The following is a 20,229-nucleotide window of genomic DNA, read 5'->3' on the forward strand; positions in this document are numbered from 1 at the left end:
TTTTTGATGAAAACAGGTAACACATCAAGTTCTAATCGTTGCCAAGAAATTCTCACATTGTCTGCCAGCAAGGCGGCTGGGTGTGCACGACGAGCTGGGAGAGGACAGACCCAAGACAGCTGACTAAAACAGGCCAAAGGGAAATTCCACACCTTATGATATCCTGCAGAAAAATAAAACTCGGGGGGGGAGCTGGCCACGAGGGCTGCCAGCTTTCAGCCCTGAGAATAACTACGACGGTCACACAGCAACACCGCACAACACCACACAGCTCCCGCCAACGGGGCACAGCGCCACCCCCGCGCATGCGTCCTGTCGCCACCCTCCTCCAGGCTCACTCCATTCCTCCTCTCAGCGGGGATGTGCATCTTTACAAGCGCAAGTTTACCCACCTTTCCCCACGTCGCCTTTCGGTAAATTGTAATTACTATTACCTCAAATGGTGATATGGATTATTTGATGATTCTTAGTTGCATTGAAATAAAGGGCGAAAAGCTCTCTTTGACTTTTCGTCCATCCCCCTCCCTCCGTGCGAATGGTTCAGCCCATCCCGTAGCCTTCCCTGCTCCGGAAGGGGCGTGGCCGCGCCGGGGTCATTGCGGGCTTCGGGCACGCGCCGCCGCTGTTGGCTGAGCGGGGCGCGCGCGGGCGGTTTCACCTCAGCGCCGCTCGCCTCAGCACGGCCCCGCCATGCCGCCGCCCGGGCAGACGCAGCTCCCGGATTGGGACGGCCTGAAGCTCCGCGTGCGGACCCTGATCGCCACGCACCGCGTCATGATCTTCAGCAAGAGCTACTGCCCCTACTGCCACCGGGTGAGGGAGCGCCGCGGGGCCTCGCTTCTCCTGGGCCCTACGCAGCCTCTTCCCTTCCTCGCGGGCTGGAGCAGGCCTGTGGTGCGGCCCCCGGGGGAGGCGGGAAGCTCCGGCCTGGGCAGCGCATGTGGAAGGGGGCGAGAGACCTTGCGGGCACTGCGCCGCGCTCTGCCGTGCTGCGTCCTTCCCGCCTATTGGAGCCCACAGCGTTGAAGTGATGCGAGGTCCCAGCTGGGTCATCGGCGGTTTTTTGTTTTTTGGGTTTTTTTCCCTCTTCTAGAGCAGATGAGTGAGCGGGAAGCGCTGCATGGTGCTTTCTGCTTTTTTCCCTCTGCTGGGCTGTTAGCTGGAGGTCGGGGTGCTGGCTGCGTTCAACTTGAGCAAAGCTGCTGCTCAGAGGATAGGCTGAGCTTTCTGCTAGTTTTGAAATTGGAGGGAGAAGGCTGACTGTTGCAAGAGAGTAAGTTCTAAATTCCAGCCACAGTGTATGTTTTACCAAAGAAAACCTCCTAGTGATGAGTTGTGATGATTAGAAGGAACAGAAATCTTTCTAGCCCTGTTATGTGTGAATCACACATAGCTGTAACTGGTAAGCAAAAGTTGTTAAAGAAAAGCAGGATCTTCATTAGAATCGTATGATACCATCAGGCTTCACTTATACCTCTCACAGAATCAGGGTGTTTGCGGGTACTGAATCATGAATATTTACAAACACTGTGTAATGACATATTTAAACCTCATAGTACTGTGCCTGATGTGCATGTAGCGAGGAAAAAATGTGAAAGGAGGTGTGGGATTGAGTTCTGATGGTCTTCAGTGGGGCGGACAACCAGGAAAAGGACTCAAAAGCTGCACTCGTGTGTGTAGTTCGGGCTTAGTCACAGCAGCTCTTGTGAGGGAGGCTATGTTGTGAGCCTACTGTTGGAGTATATACTGAGTATATTCTGCCTCAACTTGCAACTTAGTCGAGGTTTTGGGAAGGGAAGTTTCTGTGTATAAAACAACAGGACAAACAAATCAGTTTCTTCTCACCAAGAGTGTTTTGGCAGGAAGTTAGCATAGTAAGCAGCTGTCTTTTAATGAAACTTGTTTATCTTATCAGTGGAAGTTTGAGAAAATGATATAATGGTTGGCTGGTTATCTTGCGTAAGTGCAGTCCATCTGGCTGAAATGGTATCTTCTTTTGAGGGGATCTGCTCGTTGATGACTTCAGTGCTGTTCTTTGAGAAGTACTTTCAGTTGTCCCTTTGTGCTTTCAGTGGTCCTGACCAGTCAACTTTTGGCATGCGTGGTGCTCAGTCCAGTGCTTTTTGAGTCATAAGATGGCACAGTAACTTCTCAAACCTTGAAACTTATTCATTCATCTCTTTGGCATTGCATTGGGACTTGATTAACACAAGGAGCTAATGAGAAAAATAGGCTTATTGCAGTCCAGTAATTAAATTCCAGGTTAATGTCCTTTCCTGCATTCGTATGAAATTTCTCCATCAGATAGCATTAATTGCTTCTGGGAAACAGTCAGATCTGGGGAATATTGTCTTTAGTGCCACAAGGCAGGGAACATGTATCTGGAATAGGGGGAGGCCTCTCTCATGGCCCTTCCTAGGCAGGAGAGTTAAAAGACTTTATGAATGTTAAGTAGCAGGTGGTAAATTTGGAGGGGCAGGATGTGAAGCAGAAAAGAGCTGATGATGAGTTTCCTTGGTTTATGTTCTTTTTTTGAACTGGAGAGAAAGATAGTATGATGAAGGAAGCCAGTAGAAATTGTTTGCGTTGTGGAGGGATGATTAGAGGAAAGCTTGTGGAGGGAGAAACCACATGAGACATCATTTGGTAAAAGAAAGAAATATCTGCAATAATATGAGTATTATCATCTCCTCCCTATGAAGACTTATAAAATAGTGAAGAGAACAAAGGATGATGCAGTGTTCTAATCTAGTCTGTACAATTAATGAAGTGGATATAATTTGGAAGAGTTGTTACAGCTTGGGTGTTTAGCCTATAATCACATAGTTTCAAATTCATGAAGAGAGAGATATTAGTACTATGCAATGCATCTCACCACGGATGGCTGTTAGCAGTGTGTTTTGGTAACATTAATTGAAACACCATTGATGTTTATTGCTAGTTCACAGTGCATTCATGTTCTAAAAGATACATGGGAAGAATTCTTTGTTTCAAACACCCCGATCCTGGGGCATTCAAGGCAAGGATGAATGGGGCCCTGGGCAACCTGAGCTCCTTGGTGGCAACCCTGCCTATGGCGGGGGTTGGAACCAGATGGTCTGTGAGGTCCTTTCTAACCCAAGCCATTGTATGATTATTTGTTTCAAATGGAAGTAGCCACGCTGGAATTTTAAGATTATACTTTCCTTAAGATCTGCAAATAACTCTCTAAATGAATTAATTAGGTAGCTGTGTTTGATTGGCTTAGCTAGCAGCATGACCAGGCAGTTATGCAGTTTTCTGCAAGTGCGATTCATTGTTCAGTTAAGTCAGGCAGTGGTGGGAAGGGGTGGTGTTAGAATGACTTCCTCATCATAACTGAATCTGACTGCTCGTTAACTTCTTACCTCTCTTGTAAGACTAATGCTAAGTAAGATGTATAAAGAAAACAAAGGGGTTTTTTAGTGTGAGAAATTTCTGGATCTGAACACTGTGATACATTAGAAATTATTTTAAGAGTAGCCAATGTAGCTGTATAAAAACTGCCAGTTATTCCAGGTACGTGTTGTTCTATTACTAAAGGTCATCCAAATCCACAGGAGCATCAGTCAGTTTGGCTATAGCTATTACATACTAGTTGATATTTGAAATGGCAGACATGCAACATAGCATGTTGCTTGAGTTTACTGCATGTGAGACTTAGCTCCCCTAATGACAAAAAGCATCTCCAGGACGAATTCTCTTGAGTGCCAGACCAATTTCTAAGCTTTGTGCAATCTATTTCCATATTTAGTGCTACGTAAAAAATTTTCTGGAGTCTTTTTTTGAAAACCTGAGAAGGCTTTGTATTTTGCAACTTCAGTTGTGCTGCTTGGTCTGGAGAAGCCTTGTGTTTACCAGAAATCATTTCCTGTGTGCTTTCTCTAGATTACTCATGGTCACTGTTACTTTTCTGTTCTTCCTCTTATTTTCTTTTCCAAAGCAAGATCTAGTCTCTCCTGCATGTACTGAAGGTTTCATAACTTTGGGCATATAGTTGTCACTCTTGTTTCTGCTTCATCACCACTAACACATGCGTAATCTATTCATATCATCTATAATCACTGCTTCTAATTAGGATCCTGATATTTGTCTGGTTCTTTTTCTCTACTCTGTATCTTCAGTAGAGAATAAACATCACCTAAAGGCACTGCTTTAAATTTGTCTTTTCTTGTGTAATCCTTTCTTGTTCTAAAAATGTCCTCTGTCCTGTCCTCCCCCTGCTCTCTGTTGTTTCACTGCTTGAGATGCATTTTTCGTATGTATTTTTTTAAAGCCACTGATGAAAACTTGCCTTTTGTGTCCTGCTGTTCTGCTGCAGACTAAAACAGCAGCCAAGTGGAAAATTTTGTGACTTCCCTTCAGAATCGTAGTGTGCCACTTTGTAGCAGCAATTTTCTTTCAGCTTTGCTTTTTTAGATATTTTGTGGCATTCAGCTTGGGCTTATAACGGCAATTGCAGGGCAGGAGCAGTTTTGCTGCTGTTTCCCACTCATTCAGCCCATAGCTGTGGTCACTCCAGTAAGTAAGCAAGCCTTAGAGTGACATGAGTTTAGAAGGAAAGTTTTTAGGTCTGTGTAGATGGTTTCAAAGATCTGGGACACAGGATGTCTTAGGAAGAGATTGGTTTGTTCAGCCTTAAGAGGAGGATAGGAGGGATTATATTCTTAATCGTCCACTTGATACCTGATAGGCAGAACAGCCACACTCCTCTCAGTTTTAGAGTGAAAGAACAGAGGGCAACATGCACACTGTTAAACGAGGGATATTGTAATGAGATGAAAGGGAAGTTCTTCCCTGGGTGTGGTCAAACATGGGAGCAGCCCAGAGACTTGTGTTATCTGTCCTTGTAGGTATTCAGAACCAACATGGACAGTACTTTGTCCAAGGTGATCCAGCTTCATGTCTGCTCCTGTTTGAGCAGGCAGCTGCACCTGGTGACCTCTGAAAAAGTCCGCTCCAACTTCCTTTATTTTGTAGGTGTAAAATTAATGCTGTCATCTATACAAGCAGGATTTATTTTAGTATGTTATTGTTTCAATATGACATAAGGAAACGTGTATCATTAATACATAATATAAAAGGTATATGTCTGTCTTAATAAAGTTGAAGCCATTAGAAAGTGGAGGGCAGTGAAATACTTGGTGCTTGGCACAGTGATGGATCACAGTGACATGAAAGGCTTTTATCACATTTAACATTTTAAAGCATCTTACATGTGATTCAGCTTACTCTGAGTGTTGTCAGTAAGTGTGAGGTTCATCTGAAAGCTGGTTGTTGAAGCATTTTTATTTTCTTTCTTGAATCAACAACAAAGCACACAGAGCTGCCATTGAGAATCCAGGCTGGCAAGGAGCATGCAGAAATTTAGCTACAGCTTCTTGCTAGAGCTGTTCTTGTATCAAGACAGTTAGGATGAAAAGCAGATATTTCACCCGATGCCTTACAACATCTCTTTGCAGAGATAAGTCGGCCAAGATATATTTTGGGAGTAAATATGCCAGCTTTAACATTACCTTGTTATGAAGTATGTCCTTGTCAAACTGTGAGAGCAGTTCACACAATTTCAGTTTTGCTGATTTTACAAATATATGTTGCCAATAAAAAATCTCACTTCTAAATGGCTGCTTGATTTGAATCTGGTAGTTGTGCTCTGCTCTGTCCATTCAAAACTAGTATTAGAAGAGGAAGTTTCCTCCCCATGGAGGAAAGAAATAGCTCAAGTTGTCATGTAGGGTGGCTTTTTCCTTTTCAAGGCTCTTATAGAGGTGATTGATTGTTTCCATGCTGGCTCCTGAATGCCTGAAACATTTAAGATATGAATGATTTAAATGGAGGAACAAAAATAAAAGGCATATAAGTTAGAACTGTTCCTGGCTGATCCTGGAGGCTGAGGCAGATGTTAAACCAGAAACCCGAAATCAGAACTAGAAAAAAATTCCAGTCTTGTCCCAAGTCTCAGAGTAGAAGACAAGATAGTTCAAGCACATCTGATGTGCTCTTTGAAGTTGCTCACTGATCTGGATTGTTTTCCACCTGGGCAACGTGTTTCAGTGTCTTGCTGTCAGGAAAACCTTTTCCTGCAGTCTAATAATCTCTTGAAGCAGTTCAATCCTATCAGTTATTGCTTCCACCACTACTTTCCTTCTTCATTACGGCAGTTGGTTAATTATTTAAACACAGCTGTTTTTTCCACATATTTTCTTTAAATTAAACTCATTGACTGCTTAGATTAATTGTTCTCCACTTGTTCTAAATCTTTTCTGTAATGCAGTGACCAAAACTGCAAGACTGAATACAGGGCTGGTAGGCTTGAGCTGCCCTTGCTCTGTATGCTTAGGGATTACTCTTGTGGCTTTTTATAATGGCTTTTTTGCTTAACAGTGTTTGTTTTGCAAGTTATCTTTAATCCCCATTCTTTCTTTCCTTAGTACTTGGGAAATCTGACTGCTGCATTATTTTTCTTCATGATATTTTTCTACATAGCAATTACTGTCATTGTTTTTGCCTGTTCAGGGGATGTTGAGATCTGCAGCTAAGCCAACTGTATAAAGAAGTTGTTTCTTAAGATCTGTTGAACTTGTAATAGGAGATTATCTGTGGCATACTTTGTTTGAATGCTGTTAAATAGCCTGACTTTAAATGAGGACTGTGCAAAATGTAGAATTAGTGCCAAACTTTATGAAAGACATCTATGGCTATACCCTCAAAGAATTATAATTGAGTCTTAAGTCCTTATGCATTTGTATAATTGAGAATTAAAAGAATGCATTTACCCTGAACTGTGTATTGGACCTTAAGGAAGCTTTGCCTTGGCAGTCTGCCTGGGTACAAAAACATTGTGTCCTTTTCTGTTACAGGTAAAAGAACTCTTCAGCTCGCTAGGTGTGCAGTACTATGCTTTGGAACTGGATATAACTGGTAAGTGGCAGAAAGAAAGTGTATCAGGTGTTGCTTAATGTAACTAAAACTGGGTGGATGTGCATGGCTTTAAGCTGTCTTGAAGTAACGGTAAGTGTTAAGGAATCGTGGAAAGGACTCGTGAGGATCGTTGAGTCTCAACTTTAAGTGTACAGAGATGAAAAAGTAGCTGGGCTTCATTATGGATTTTAGTGTGGGGGATACATTTTTAATTTCACTGAAGGTCCTCTTTCCTCTTTTGGTACAAGCCACCTAATGACTGTATGTGCAGAGGATGTGAGATCTGGTTTCTCCTTTGGGAGTCTCATCTTTCAGGAAGAAGCCTTTGGTAGTTTTCTCTTACCTCTGTTATGGCTTTTAGATGAATTGTTAATGTTTGATGTGGTGTAACAGTGACATTCAGAGGGAAAGCTGCTGAGTCATTGGTAAGTGTGAATTCCACAGTCTTGACTGTTATCCATTTGAGTTTTTTCTAAAGCCTTTACTTCCACCACTCCTGTAGTGTATTATACATGTGTATGTAATGCATGTAGTTTTAAGAACAAAGTTTCTAAAATAATACTGAGTTCTTCATCACACCATTAGTAAGCTGTTGGTTATGGATCATCACCCATATGATTTTATATTTTATTTTTCCTATGCATAGAAAAAAATGTAGTTTCTAATCCTTTTTCAAGTGTGTTTAAGCAGTATATTTGAGGGGGAAAATGTGTTAGTAATACAAGTACCTCTTCTGACTTATCTCAACTTTCATTAATTAAAAAGTAAAAAAAAAAAAATACTATAAACTAGGCATGGCCCTGTATGTACACAGTACAGCTCTCTGATTGATTTCCTGAAATTACTTGTCATTAAGAAAATGTTTCTTTTGCAGTTATTTCAATCACTAATGGTAAATAAATCTTGGAGTATAGAGATTTCTAACCAGTGATTACTGTAAAATCTTCCCACATTTACTACTGTACAACTATTGAGAGCTCTAAACTGAGGTTGCCTATTGGTGCTGGTGATTCAGATGTCAGGTCAGGCAATGATGGTCTTAAAACAGGAAGATTTCAAGCAGTGTGGCAGATAGCATCTTCAAGCTTTTTCTGTGAACATGACCACGTTTATTCTTCTGATCTCCAAATTCTTGTAATTACAAAGCTGCTGGGCAAAACTGTGTGCACTTAAGTGGAACAGAACTCCAAAAGCCAGACAATTCTACTGGGGGAAAAAAGCTGTCTGTATGATTTCTTGTTTTATCTAATATATGTGTGTGTGTGTGTGTGTGTGTGTATATATATATATATATATATATATATATATAATTGTATTTATTTCTTTGCATCTATTATGAGTTTTTAGTAATATTTAGACTAATACAAAAAATAATGTATGTGTAAGTATATGTAGAAAGATAAATATATTTAAAATTTAAGTGTGGTACCAAATGTTATACTGCTAGAATGGGATTCTGGAAAGAATCCAGAAAACATGGGGCTAAACTTGATTACTTCAACTACTTCAGCCTGAAGATCTTTGACTTGAAGTACCTGTTTATCCTCCATATTTTAACCAGCCTTTTCACAAACTATTTTGTGTCCAATCTGTGTAGAAATGTGATGCCCAGGAAATAATGGTTTTCTTGACAGGCCTATATATGTTGCAGTCTACACCTTTAAAATGTCAGCTTGTATAAAAAGCCCCTTTTGAAATTAGTTGTTTAATGTACCTTTTTCATTTGTTCTTAGATGATGGACCCAGTATTCAGCAAGTGTTAGTGGAGCTAACTAATCAGAGGACTGTGCCTAATGTTTTTGTCAATGGAAAACACATAGGTGGCTGTGATGCAACCTACAAGGTAACTTCCTGTAAAAATAACTAGGACTAGACAAGGATGGGGGTGATGTTAGGTGATGTGCTTCTGCTGTCTAGCTTGTTGGTGAATTAACTTAGGCTCTGCGTTTCTGTTACAAATATGCAAGTGTGCATTTTCTTGAATTTGTCTGCAGGCAAACTCATAGAAAGTTTGTGCAGCACTCAATCTAAGCTGTAGGACTGAGGAAATAGGCCATCAAGTATTTTTAACTTGTGCATTCTGTGGCCTGAAGTCTGTTGTGTAAATGAAACACAAACATGTTTGAGTCTTTTCCAGGATCACAAACTTAATTGCAGCATTTTTGGGGATCCCCTTTTCAGAGCAGACTCAGCTAGATCAAATTGCTTGGAGTCCTTGGCCATACATATAAAAATCCAGGAACAGCTGTGTTTTCTGCTATAATATTGAAGGGGAAGTAATTAGACTGAGTGGTCTAGGTCAGAAAAAGCATTGTATTTCAGTTTTTGCTTAGAAACATGTGGTGACTTGATTTTACAGGCTTATGAGAATGGAACACTGCAAAAACTTCTTGGTAATGTCAAAGATGCAGAGACCTATGATTATGACCTCATTATTATTGGTGGTGGCTCAGGCGGACTCGCTTGTTCCAAGGTATGACATGAACAAGTTGTGTATGAAACTTCGTCAAAAAATAAGTTTCCATATTAATCATGGTAGAATAAAACAGTATATATGATGATGATTAATAGTGTTAGTCTTGTTAATGAATCAGTAGCAGTATTGGTAGTTTGCTCATTCAAAGAATGACAGCCTGTATGGACCACTTCCTAGAGAATGACTAAACTCAAGTCTTGATCTAATAATAGGTTTTAGGTTCCTAGCTGAGAGTGGAACTTTTAAGTATCTCCTCTTTATGTGCAGTGTACAGGCGCTTGAATGCTTCCAAACAGTAATCTGGAAAACTTGCAGACTGTTCTTGAAGTACTTCTGCATATTAGGAACCAGGACTACCAGTAATCTAAAATAAAGTGTTTTCAACTGTTACCTGAATGAACTGTTTCACACTTCGTTATTCCTTCTAGCTACTTTTTCAGAAATAGTAACAGATTATGCACCTCTTTCACAGTTAGCTGTTATTCAGAGTGCCACTAGGCCTGGGAAGCAGGTTCAGTTTTCTACATGAGGAATTTGAACCCATGTTTCCCACTTCTCAGCTAGCCATCTTAGCTGTCAATTTTTGGTTTGGACACGGTGAGGTTGCTCTTGGTAACCTTGCTGATTTCTATACAACAATACAGTTAAGCATGCAGCTATAACTAGATCAACGTAAGAAAGGTAGAGAAGGAGATATGACATTGTACTTTATTCTAATTTGTGGGAGAAGGTGTGAATTCTTCCTCCAGAATTGTGTGTATATCATAATAGTCAGTCACAGGTGGTTGATGTGGCTTCAGTATCCTTGCACTGAAGAGGGCTTCTGAAAGGCTCTCTTATTTCCTGCCGTTACAGTGTAATAAGCTGTTAAACATAAATCTCCCTCCACTTTGCCCCACAACTCCTTCAGTTGGCTAGTCGTTTTCAGAATGCTAGAAATCTTTCCTTGGTGCCTTCTGGGACATGAACGATAAACTTGGTGGTAATTACCAACTTGTTCAGAGTGGAAGAGTTCAGTTAATTGAAAAATAGGACATAAGTGGGTAACTCTAAACTTGTTTGATCGAGGATCACAGCAATTGTATGCAGGAGCTCTTAAACAGATTGGATCAAACCTTTAGGTGCCCTTAAAAAAAAAAATCTAATATTGAGTAGATTCGCTCAAGTGCTTGGTCATCCTGTGGATATAGGGCTATTCAGTTTGAAATGGAAATTAGGTGGATATCTAATCAAAGCTCTGGCTTCAAGCAGGGTGAGCTAAGGTTATGCAGGGCCTTATTTGGGTCTTGAAAATGTTCAAAATCTTGGGGCACCAATGTGTCTGGGAATCCTACTGTCCTGCTTGACTGTCTTCATGGAATTAAGTTTGTTCTTCGTACTCTTATTTCAACGTAGGGACTTTGTCTTTTATCCTTCTACCACTTGCCATTGCAGCGAGCATGGCTCCAGTACTGTGACTCCTAGGCACTGGAAGGTTGTCATCTACTCCCATAACCTTCTTTTCTTCAGACTAAAAAAGCCCAACTTTTCTCATTATTCTCTTAGGACATGAATGTTTGATAGTAGAGAAGGTAAAAGAGCTACACATGGTAATGAGACTGACTAGCAAAAGAACCTGTTACTTGTGCTAAGTATATCATCAGTGCAAACAAGCGGTCATGTTTCTTGGTTAAGGAAATGTTTGTTAATGCTGGTTTATCTTCCTTTTTTTTTTTTTTTATACAGGAAGCTGCTACCTTGGGAAAGAAAGTGATGGTATTAGATTATGTTGTGCCAACGCCCCTGGGAACCACCTGGGGTAAATATGGTGTTTGAGTACCAGTGAGAAATGTATTGATTTGTAAGATATTGTGGATTTGTATTCTTCAGAATTATGGCAGAATTCTGTAATTCTGAAACATAACAAAGGAGTTGCTTTCCTGACATGCCTGGATGGTTATTTCTGTTTTCTGTATTGCTAGCTCTCTGTTCTTTGTTATATGTTGTTATAATTTAGTTACAAACCGTGGCCAAATGTGTGTCTGTCTGTGTTCACAATCTTTTGTCTGTTTTTAATACTTTTTAGTTCATCTGGTTTTATTTCATGAATGACTGATCTAGGTTATGTCTAAAACAGTGTGACTGTATGGGTGTGCATGTATCACCTTTTTATAATTAAACAGCTGCTGTCTGACCTTATTAATGCTATTGGCAATTGAGAAATAGTAAGGAATTTCAATGGTCAGACTGAGTCGAAGTGTGAATGCGCTTTCATAGCCTTAAAGCAAATTCGTATTTCAGATTCCACAGAATAGATAATACTGAACTCTGGCTTTTTTGTCATGCTTTCTTGCTGATCCAACTAACTTGCAAAGCACCCTGTAAGTAGCTATCCTGGATCTACATTGAAGACATCACACTAAACCTCTTAGCTGGATGAGTCAAACGACTTCTTAAACTGAATACAAACTTGTAACCTTGGTGTACTCATTTTAAAATGTTTCTAACAGCAGAATTTCATGTTAGTTTTGTTGCATTATCATGAACTGATATATAAGTGACTATGCCAAGCATGTACAGAAGCATGAATATTTTGTTCATGCAAGCAATAACATGATTCTTCCCATCTTAGGACTTGGTGGTACATGTGTAAATGTAGGTTGTATTCCCAAGAAGCTAATGCATCAAGCAGCACTTCTGGGGCAGGCACTGAAAGATTCAAGAGCATACGGCTGGCAGTATGATGAGCAAGGTTAGTAAGAACGTGGGACAGACAGGACTGTATACAGATGACTCTAAGATAGTTATGACAGTTCTATGTACTTCAAACTTAGGTAACTGTTGAACTCTGCTTCTGCTTACCAAGTAAATAAGAACGATTCTTCCTTCTTGATCCTCCTTTCATACATAAAAAATCTTTAAGATTAGAAGCTAGTTGTTTTGTTCCTGGTATTATCTCAAATAAATAGATGAGCTTCTTGGATGGTCTTATTTCAGATAGTTACAAGTCAGGTAAATATATCACGATGATTTAAGACTCTTATAGACATGATCATTACTAATAATGATGGCTGCTTAACAAGATGTACAATGAATAAGATTTGAGCTTTTAACAGTTCATTTGGTTTCTAAAATATGAAATTAATGGCTTGTTTCAGTTAAACACAATTGGGAGACCATGGTAGAAGCAGTTCAAAACTACATTGGCTCTTTAAACTGGGGCTATCGATTGTCCTTAAGAGAGAAATCTGTGACATACCAAAATGCCTATGGAGAATTTGTTGAGCCACACAAAATTAAGGTATGTGTTATGTTTAAAAGATTTTATTTAGTTGAGGGGGAAAATTTGGGCTCTTGAGCTGCCATTTAAATTCCATCGAGGAAAAAAATCTTCATTCTGACATTGCCTGCTTCATTCAGCCTAAAAGAAGTTGTTCCTGAAATAAGTTACCGATTCAAATGGATGTTTTGCTTTATTACGTGTCACAGTGCAAGTTACTAAATTGGCAAACACAGGAGTAATGTGGATATTGGTTAAACTGAAGTCTTGCATGAATATGGCCAGGTAGTTTCTCTCAGTGGCTGGCTTTGCTGAAGGTGAGCTGTCCGAGCCAAAAAAAAAGAAAAAGGTATTGATACCTTTAGCAGTAACAATAACAATATACCACTTGGAAACTCTTTGGACTAAGATACGTACTGCATTCTGCACAGACTGCAGAAATTAAATTTGGATTAAGCACTTGCATAATAGTGCTAGATAGAAACATATGCTGCATCAGCATAAGATTTAAACTGTCTTGCAAGACAGAGCATGTGCTGGCAGTCCTGCTATGAGTGGTAATAGTGTAGCAATGTTAACTTAGAAGAATTGCGTTTTGAACAAAACTATCTGGATCAGTGGCTGCAATTGTCTGTTTTCAGTATGAGCTTATGAAGCTAACTGTTTCAGTGTCTGCATATGCAGGTTATCTGCTTAGTAGTGCTCTTTTTCTACAAATAAAGTAGAACAGAAACTTTCAGTAATAGGTTGTACTTGATGAACCTCTGAGATCCCTTCCAACCTGTGCTATGTGACAACTTGCTGGGGAAGAAGCTTCTCTTTCTGTATTGGTAAATAAAGAACAAGAATGAAGATTGGATTTCAGAAGAGATGTTGGCAGGATAAAATTCCCTGAGGGCCTGTAGAGATCAAGAAAGTAACTAAATCACTTTAAATTCATTTAAAATAGGGTATTAGGCCCTCCTAAAGCATTTAAGTAGATTCTATTTCTATTTTTCTAAATTAGCATAAGAAGTGATTGATGTTATTCTGTAATTAGTTGGGCTTTTCTTAGAAGCAAGGGGTGGAAGAGCACCCTTCATTTGCTGTGGGTTTTTATAATTTAAAGTTATCAACTACTCATGTGGATCTAATTGTTCATATGAGCAGAATTCAAGCAGTAAAGGATTTCAGGTGCTGTAACCTACAAGAACAGAGTAATAGTCTATGCTTCAAGCACGTAGTTCATCAGTGATCTGTATGGCCTGTCTAAATGTTTGAAACTACTTGCACGTATGTTCTTAAATATATCTACAATGTTTAGGTGAAGATTGTTTTTTTTGTTTTTCACTTCATTGTAAAACCTATTCGTATGGTAAAGATTTTTGTGTCTATATAAACAGGCAACTAATAGAAAAGGACAAGTAACCTATCACACAGCAGAGACTTTTGTCCTGGCAACAGGAGAAAGGCCTAGATATCTGGGTATTCCTGGAGATAAAGAATACTGTATTACAAGGTGAGATTAAAAGGCATAATGGGCTGAATTTTCTTTGCTCTAATGCTTGCAAAGACCTGTATTAAAAGGGCCATGTGACTTCTTTTCTTTTTAGTGATGACCTCTTCTCCCTGCCTTACTGCCCTGGCAGAACACTAGTTGTGGGTGCTTCCTATGTGGCACTGGAGTGTGCAGGATTTCTTGCTGGTTTAGGTCTCGATGTCACAGTCATGGTGCGTTCCATACTCCTTCGAGGCTTTGACCAAGAGATGGCAGAAAAAATAGGTGCCCACATGGAAACACATGGTGTAACATTCATAAGAAAGTTTGTACCTACTCAGGCAAGTGCTTTCTTAGTTTCCTTCTCTTTGTGCAAAATTACCTTAAACAACACAGGTTAAAAAAAAAAAAAAAAAAAACAAAAAAAACAAACATATGCTCTCTATTGCTTAAGATCATTCTAATCTTGCAAATCTTTATACAGGTAGAAAAGCTGGAGGATGGCACACCAGGAAGACTAAAAGTGACAGCGAAGTGTACTGAGGGTCCAGAAATTTTTGAAGGAGAATATAACACTGTAAGCACTTCTGGATTTGAAATAACTAAATATTACAGTGCTGTGAAAATGTATTGAAGTACTTTAAAAGCTGTTCAGGATAAGGCAAAGAGAAGTCTTTCTTGGCAAATAATTCAAGTAGCTTCCTGGCAGGGCAAAAAAAAAAAAAAAAAGGAATTGAATAATCATCTCCAGTTGCACCTTGTCAGCAAAAGAGGTGAAACTTAAATGAGTGGAATTGAGTTTTTGTGCACAGTGTTGTTCTGTTTTGTTCTGTAGCTAATGTTGCATTTCTGAAATAAGCTGCACGTGAGGGAAGCTGAACTGGTGACTCCTCTTCATAAAATTTTTTTGAGAAGTCACTTCAATTATGAATGCTTTAAAGCTGTTTCAGAGGAAAGTAAAACCTAATCAGCTTTACACTTCTTTAAAGTTACTGTATGTAATTCTTTTAGGTTTTGTTAGCCATTGGTCGGGATGCATGTACCAGAAATATTGGCTTACAGACAATTGGTGTCAAAATCAATGAGAAGTAAGTATTGCTCAGCTCCTATAAGCCACTGATTTATTTTAACTTCTTTTTAATAATATCTAATGATACTGACACTTTTTGTTAAACCTTTTTTTTTTTTTTTTTTTTTTTTTTTTTTTAAGCCAAGCAATTATATGAATCTTTGACATCTTATCTGTCCTGGATTTGAGTACAATTTCTCAAACTTCATTTCCATAAAAGAGCTATTCTGGTACCTATTTGTTGGCTGCTGCACTCCTGGAATGCACTTAATATTTACTTAATTTGTTCAGAAACTACAGTCTAATACTCTGTTAATTTCTGAGGGAAGGCCTGCTAAAAATAAAAATAAAACTTATAATTTTTAAAGGTTTTAGTGTTTGTTTCTGCATTTCTTGATAGCTGTTCCACATATGTGAGCTTAAGCTGTAGATATACAGGAATCTTAGTATATCTGTGATGTTTTTTTCTTACCTTTTTTTGTAGAAGGCTTTTAAGTCTTCAAGTAATGTTGTAGTCCTGGATCTTATTTGGCAAGTCAGTCTGAGGATTTAAAGAAGTAAACTTCACACTTCCTTACAGATTTTGTTTTCTCACTAGAGTCAGTTGCAAAACCTGGGACAAAGGTAGAGGCAGGATTATGTAGATCAGAGAGAGAAGAATTAGTCACCTTGCAGCGGCTAGAAATCTATTAAACAAGCTTATTCAGGCTCTTGGTGGTGCATAGCGCTAGGACAAGGCATAGTGGCCTAAAACTTGAACATAGGAGGTTGTGTACATGTGGAAGAACTCCTTTACGGTAAGGATGACAGAGCACTGGAACAGGTTGTCCAGGGAGGTTGTGCAGTCTCCTTCAATGGAGATATTCAATACCCAAGTGGATGTCTACCTGTACAACCTACTGTAGGTAACCTGCTCTAGCAGGGGGTTTGAACTGTGATCTCTTGAGGTCCCTTGCATTGTAATTCTGTGATTTAAACATATGAGTGATGCAGCTTTTTTTTCTGTGATCTGTATGGTATTCAAGTAAAAAATCAAATGTCCAAAGATTTCTGATCAGCTTAGTTGTCATCAGATTTGCATTGAAAACTGACTTCAACCATGTAGAAGCTTTGAAGAGCTTGCAAATGAAGTGGAAAAGACGTGTACTTATTTTAAGCACTAAGCATGTTTTCTTAACATCTTTGTGGCAGAACATCTCCCCCTTATTAGTTTTTAGTTATTAGTTATCACAACCTGAGGAAGGTTGTGATATTGAACTCTGTTCTGTTTTCTGTGTGTGTTTTTTTTTTTTTTTTTTTTTTTAAAGGAATGGGAAAGTACCAGTAAATGATGAAGAGCAAACCAATGTGCCTTACGTTTATGCTATTGGGGATATCTTGGATGGAAAGCTTGAACTTACTCCTGTTGCCATTCAGGCAGGGAAACTCCTGGCCCGCAGGCTCTATGGTGGTAGTTCCACAAAGGTAAATCTGTAAGAACACAATTTTAACCTCAATACTTTTTGCCTCAGACTTTCAGTAACACAGGTTGATTTGTCTGTGTGACTGTGGGGACTGCGAGCATTTGGTAAACAAAAGGAGAGGTTCATAAGAAAATTTATGAATTACTGATTGCACAGTCTAAATATATATTCTGCATTTTCAGTGTGACTATGTCAACGTACCAACGACAGTGTTTACTCCTTTAGAGTATGGCAGCTGTGGGCTAGCTGAAGAGAAAGCCATAGAACAATATGGAGAGCAAAATTTGGAGGTGAGAGCACTCAATATTTGATTATCCTGGAGCTTGATGTTTTTTGTCTGTAGAGGTTACCTCAATGGGCCTTTGATCATGGAAGTGTTGTCATAAGATGAAGTTACTGGACTCCTATTCACTCAATAACAGTAGAGTTGTGCATAGCAGTTTGCATGCTGCTGAGAAGCGTTTGATTTCAGGAGGCCAAAATCAGGTTGCAAAGCTGTGGGTAGCTTTTTCTCTTGTAAGAATGTAAGTACTGTTACTGCTGAAGTATACCAGACTCTTGGGACCACCAATTCTGTATGTGTTCTCTATACCTAAATTGGGTATAAACTTCTCCTGATCTTTTTCTTAGACTTCAGGGGAGTCAGCTGTAATTTGTTTTACCCTGATTTCTGGCTTCAGTGATCCCTTGAAGACAGTTCTCTTATGTCCTTCAAATACATTTTGTTATTTAGCATCTGTTTTAATTGCTTTGCACAGTAGGGTTAAGTATAGAGAAACTAGATATTAAATTTATACTAATTTAAAAACTTTTCTCTCTGCAATTTAAATCATAAGCTGTAGCTGTATTAAATTGAGTGTTGAAGTTAGAGCATGTGCTTTTAACCAAGCGTTCCTCTAACTTTTGGAAGATGGACTGGGTGAGAGTGGGGGTGGTGGGGAGAGAGAAGAAAACGCTGTATTGTTTAACAAATAATCAAAATGTGGTGGGTTAAATGTCAAATCACCTATCAGGTACGGTTTGAAAAAATAAACATTGATTGAATTCATCAGACAATTATGTTTCTGCCTTGTCTTCCTCAGGTTTATCACAGTTTGTTCTGGCCACTTGAATGGACAGTACCAGGTAGAGATAACAATACTTGTTATGCAAAGATTATCTGCAATAAACTTGACAGTGTAAGTAGCAAGCCAAAGTGTGTGTGTTCAGTGTATTCATAATTTGTTTGGACCAGCCAGGCGTTTAATATTTTATCTGTCTTGACTTAGGCCAGCTCTATCTGTTAATGTAAGCATAGTTTTAATAGATTTAATCACTTCGGAAAGATTGTTTGATGTGTGTTCTGTGGGTTTTCTTGTAACAGCTGTTTCAGCAAATGATAGTTTATGGATTATGAAATTTCATCCTGAATTTAAGGATGAATTCATTGAAGAAATTCTGCAGCATTTTTCTTCAAGTTTTGAATTGCTGTAGTATTTACAGTCCTGGTTTAGGCTTCTGGACTTTTGTGGGGTTGGGTATTTTTTGCCATGTGCTTTTTGCAGTGCTCAAATGTTTGTGTGTTTAGCAGAAACCTGTAAAACATCTTGATCCTAGAACCTCAGTGATAAGAATTTCTGGTGGTTGGTGGGACTTCTTGCAAAAAAAATCCCACCTCTGTGGGAAAACCTGTCTGATACAAAGAAAGACTTTGTTTAAAATGACTTTGGAGAGAAGGAATTATATGATTAAATAGCTTATTTCCTCTTATCTTAGCCATACTTACTCTTCCTTATTAACCTACTTACGCCTTTCTCAAAGGCTGCATTTACTGAAGGCAAAAACTGCCAAATGAAAACCCTGGAGGGGAGACCTGCCTTACAGAACTTTCTTTTTTCTAGTATGGTGGTGGTGGAAATGTAAATAAAGAATTTGTTGTTTCTTACAAATTATGGTCAGACCTGTGCTAGAGCTGCTCTGGCATTGTGGAACACTTTGGGAAAATGTTTTAAGCCAAATTTTGTATTTCTCTCAGTAAATCAATTAATTCAGCAAACTGAAACAGGTGACAGTAATTTTCGTCTCATTTCTGTAGGCTCCAGCCACAAACTGTAGATCTGTAGATCTTACTACAGAGACAACTTGCTCAAAATACAAACCTACTATGTTTTGAAGGAAATTCTTAATAGTTTGGGGGAAGGAGAGAACAGCCAGTGAAGCTGTTCAGTATCAGATGTTTTTAAGACAACATAAGCAGCTCCTTCATGTGAATTGATTGTAGAAAAAAAAATTTAGATCTGAACGTACTGCTTACCTACAAAATAATAGATTATAATTTTGTCAGCTGCAGTTGTTTAGTTTTAATATCTTTGAGTCTTTTGAGTGCTGTTCAAGAATTATAAAACTCATGTTAAAGCTTGTTTTCTTCTGATATAATGGTATGGAAGGCTGAAATAAGCCACAGAACTATCTTCAGAGTGGCTTGTGGGTTTCTTCTTCCCCTCTCAAGACTATGCTGTTGACCTGCTGGCATAGCATATACATTTAGGTGTAGGAGTTTATGTGCTGAAGTTAGCTGTGTTAAATGTTAGCTACTTCACTAATTTTTGTTTTCTTCTCACCTCAAAGAACCGTGTGGTAGGATTTCATGTTCTCGGACCTAATGCTGGTGAAGTTACCCAAGGTTTTGCAGCTGCAATAAAATGTGGTCTCACCAAAGAACTCCTTGATGAAACAATTGGTATCCATCCGACTTGTGCAGAGGTAAGGGCCAAAAGAGCTTTATTTCAAACCTACTTGTGAAGATGGTTACTTAGATGCAAGAAATGAATACTGAAGTGCATTTTTATACTGAGAGTTGTTTAGTATTTGCTTAACTTCTGACTACAAGATGTTGAGATGTGATAGGCGTCAACTGTGCGCTGCAACTTTTTCCACTGTAGCAATTTGAAGAACTCTAGTATTGTTATTTCACAAGAAGAGGCTGATAGCCACGTGGATTATGATACAGAGCAATAGTAAATAAGCAATTGTTTTGATATCTTGCAGGTGTTCACTACAATGGATATTACAAAATCTTCAGGACAAGACATCACTCAACGGGGCTGCTGAGGTTAAACCTGCTGTCTTTCTTGTTTTCATACTGTTCACACTTAGTTCTGTGGAAGTCCTTTACATCGAACTGTTGTGGGATAAAATAGACATTTGCATCAGTACCACTGTATGTAGTGCAGTGGGGAGTGGTGCTGCAGTAAGGCTTCCTCACTAAATAGTGTTGCAGTAGAAACAGTAATACAGCAGGGAAATCTTGAACAGAAAATCCTGATTTTGCTTGGAATCAGCACTAACGTGCTTTTTTGACGTTCTGGCTCAAAACCTTACTATGAGGTGAGCTGTAACTGATGGCTGCCATGCAAGGTTGGGAGATATTTTCATCCAGTCAGATGACTGAACTTCTCCTGAAGGAAATCCTCAAGTTGCACAAATTAAAGCTGACACTTCTAAGCTCCAGAGTCTTGTCTAAATGCCTGAAGTAGAAGACAAATATATAACTGAATGAATCTTACC

At 39.1% G+C, this 20,229-nt stretch overlaps 1 protein-coding gene across 1 annotated transcript; it reads left to right on the forward strand.

The window, feature by feature from the left end:
* Positions 1-690: 690 nt before the first annotated feature.
* TXNRD3 (thioredoxin reductase 3) lies at positions 691-19,773 on the forward strand (the record flags this gene model as incomplete). Its single annotated transcript, XM_079540514.1, has 16 exons — positions 691-813; positions 6,879-6,939; positions 8,673-8,782; positions 9,299-9,412; positions 11,141-11,213; positions 12,027-12,146; positions 12,553-12,695; positions 14,057-14,172; positions 14,267-14,496; positions 14,640-14,728; positions 15,163-15,239; positions 16,528-16,684; positions 16,866-16,973; positions 17,766-17,861; positions 19,291-19,425; positions 19,711-19,773. The coding sequence occupies 16 exons, from the start codon at positions 691-693 to the stop codon at positions 19,771-19,773; spliced, it is 1,815 nt and encodes a 604-aa protein (XP_079396640.1).
* Between the last annotated feature and the right edge of the window lie 456 nt (positions 19,774-20,229).

Source organism: Tetrao urogallus (genome assembly GCF_951394365.1).
Source record: "Tetrao urogallus genome assembly, chromosome: 10".
NCBI lineage: Eukaryota > Metazoa > Chordata > Aves > Galliformes > Phasianidae > Tetrao > Tetrao urogallus.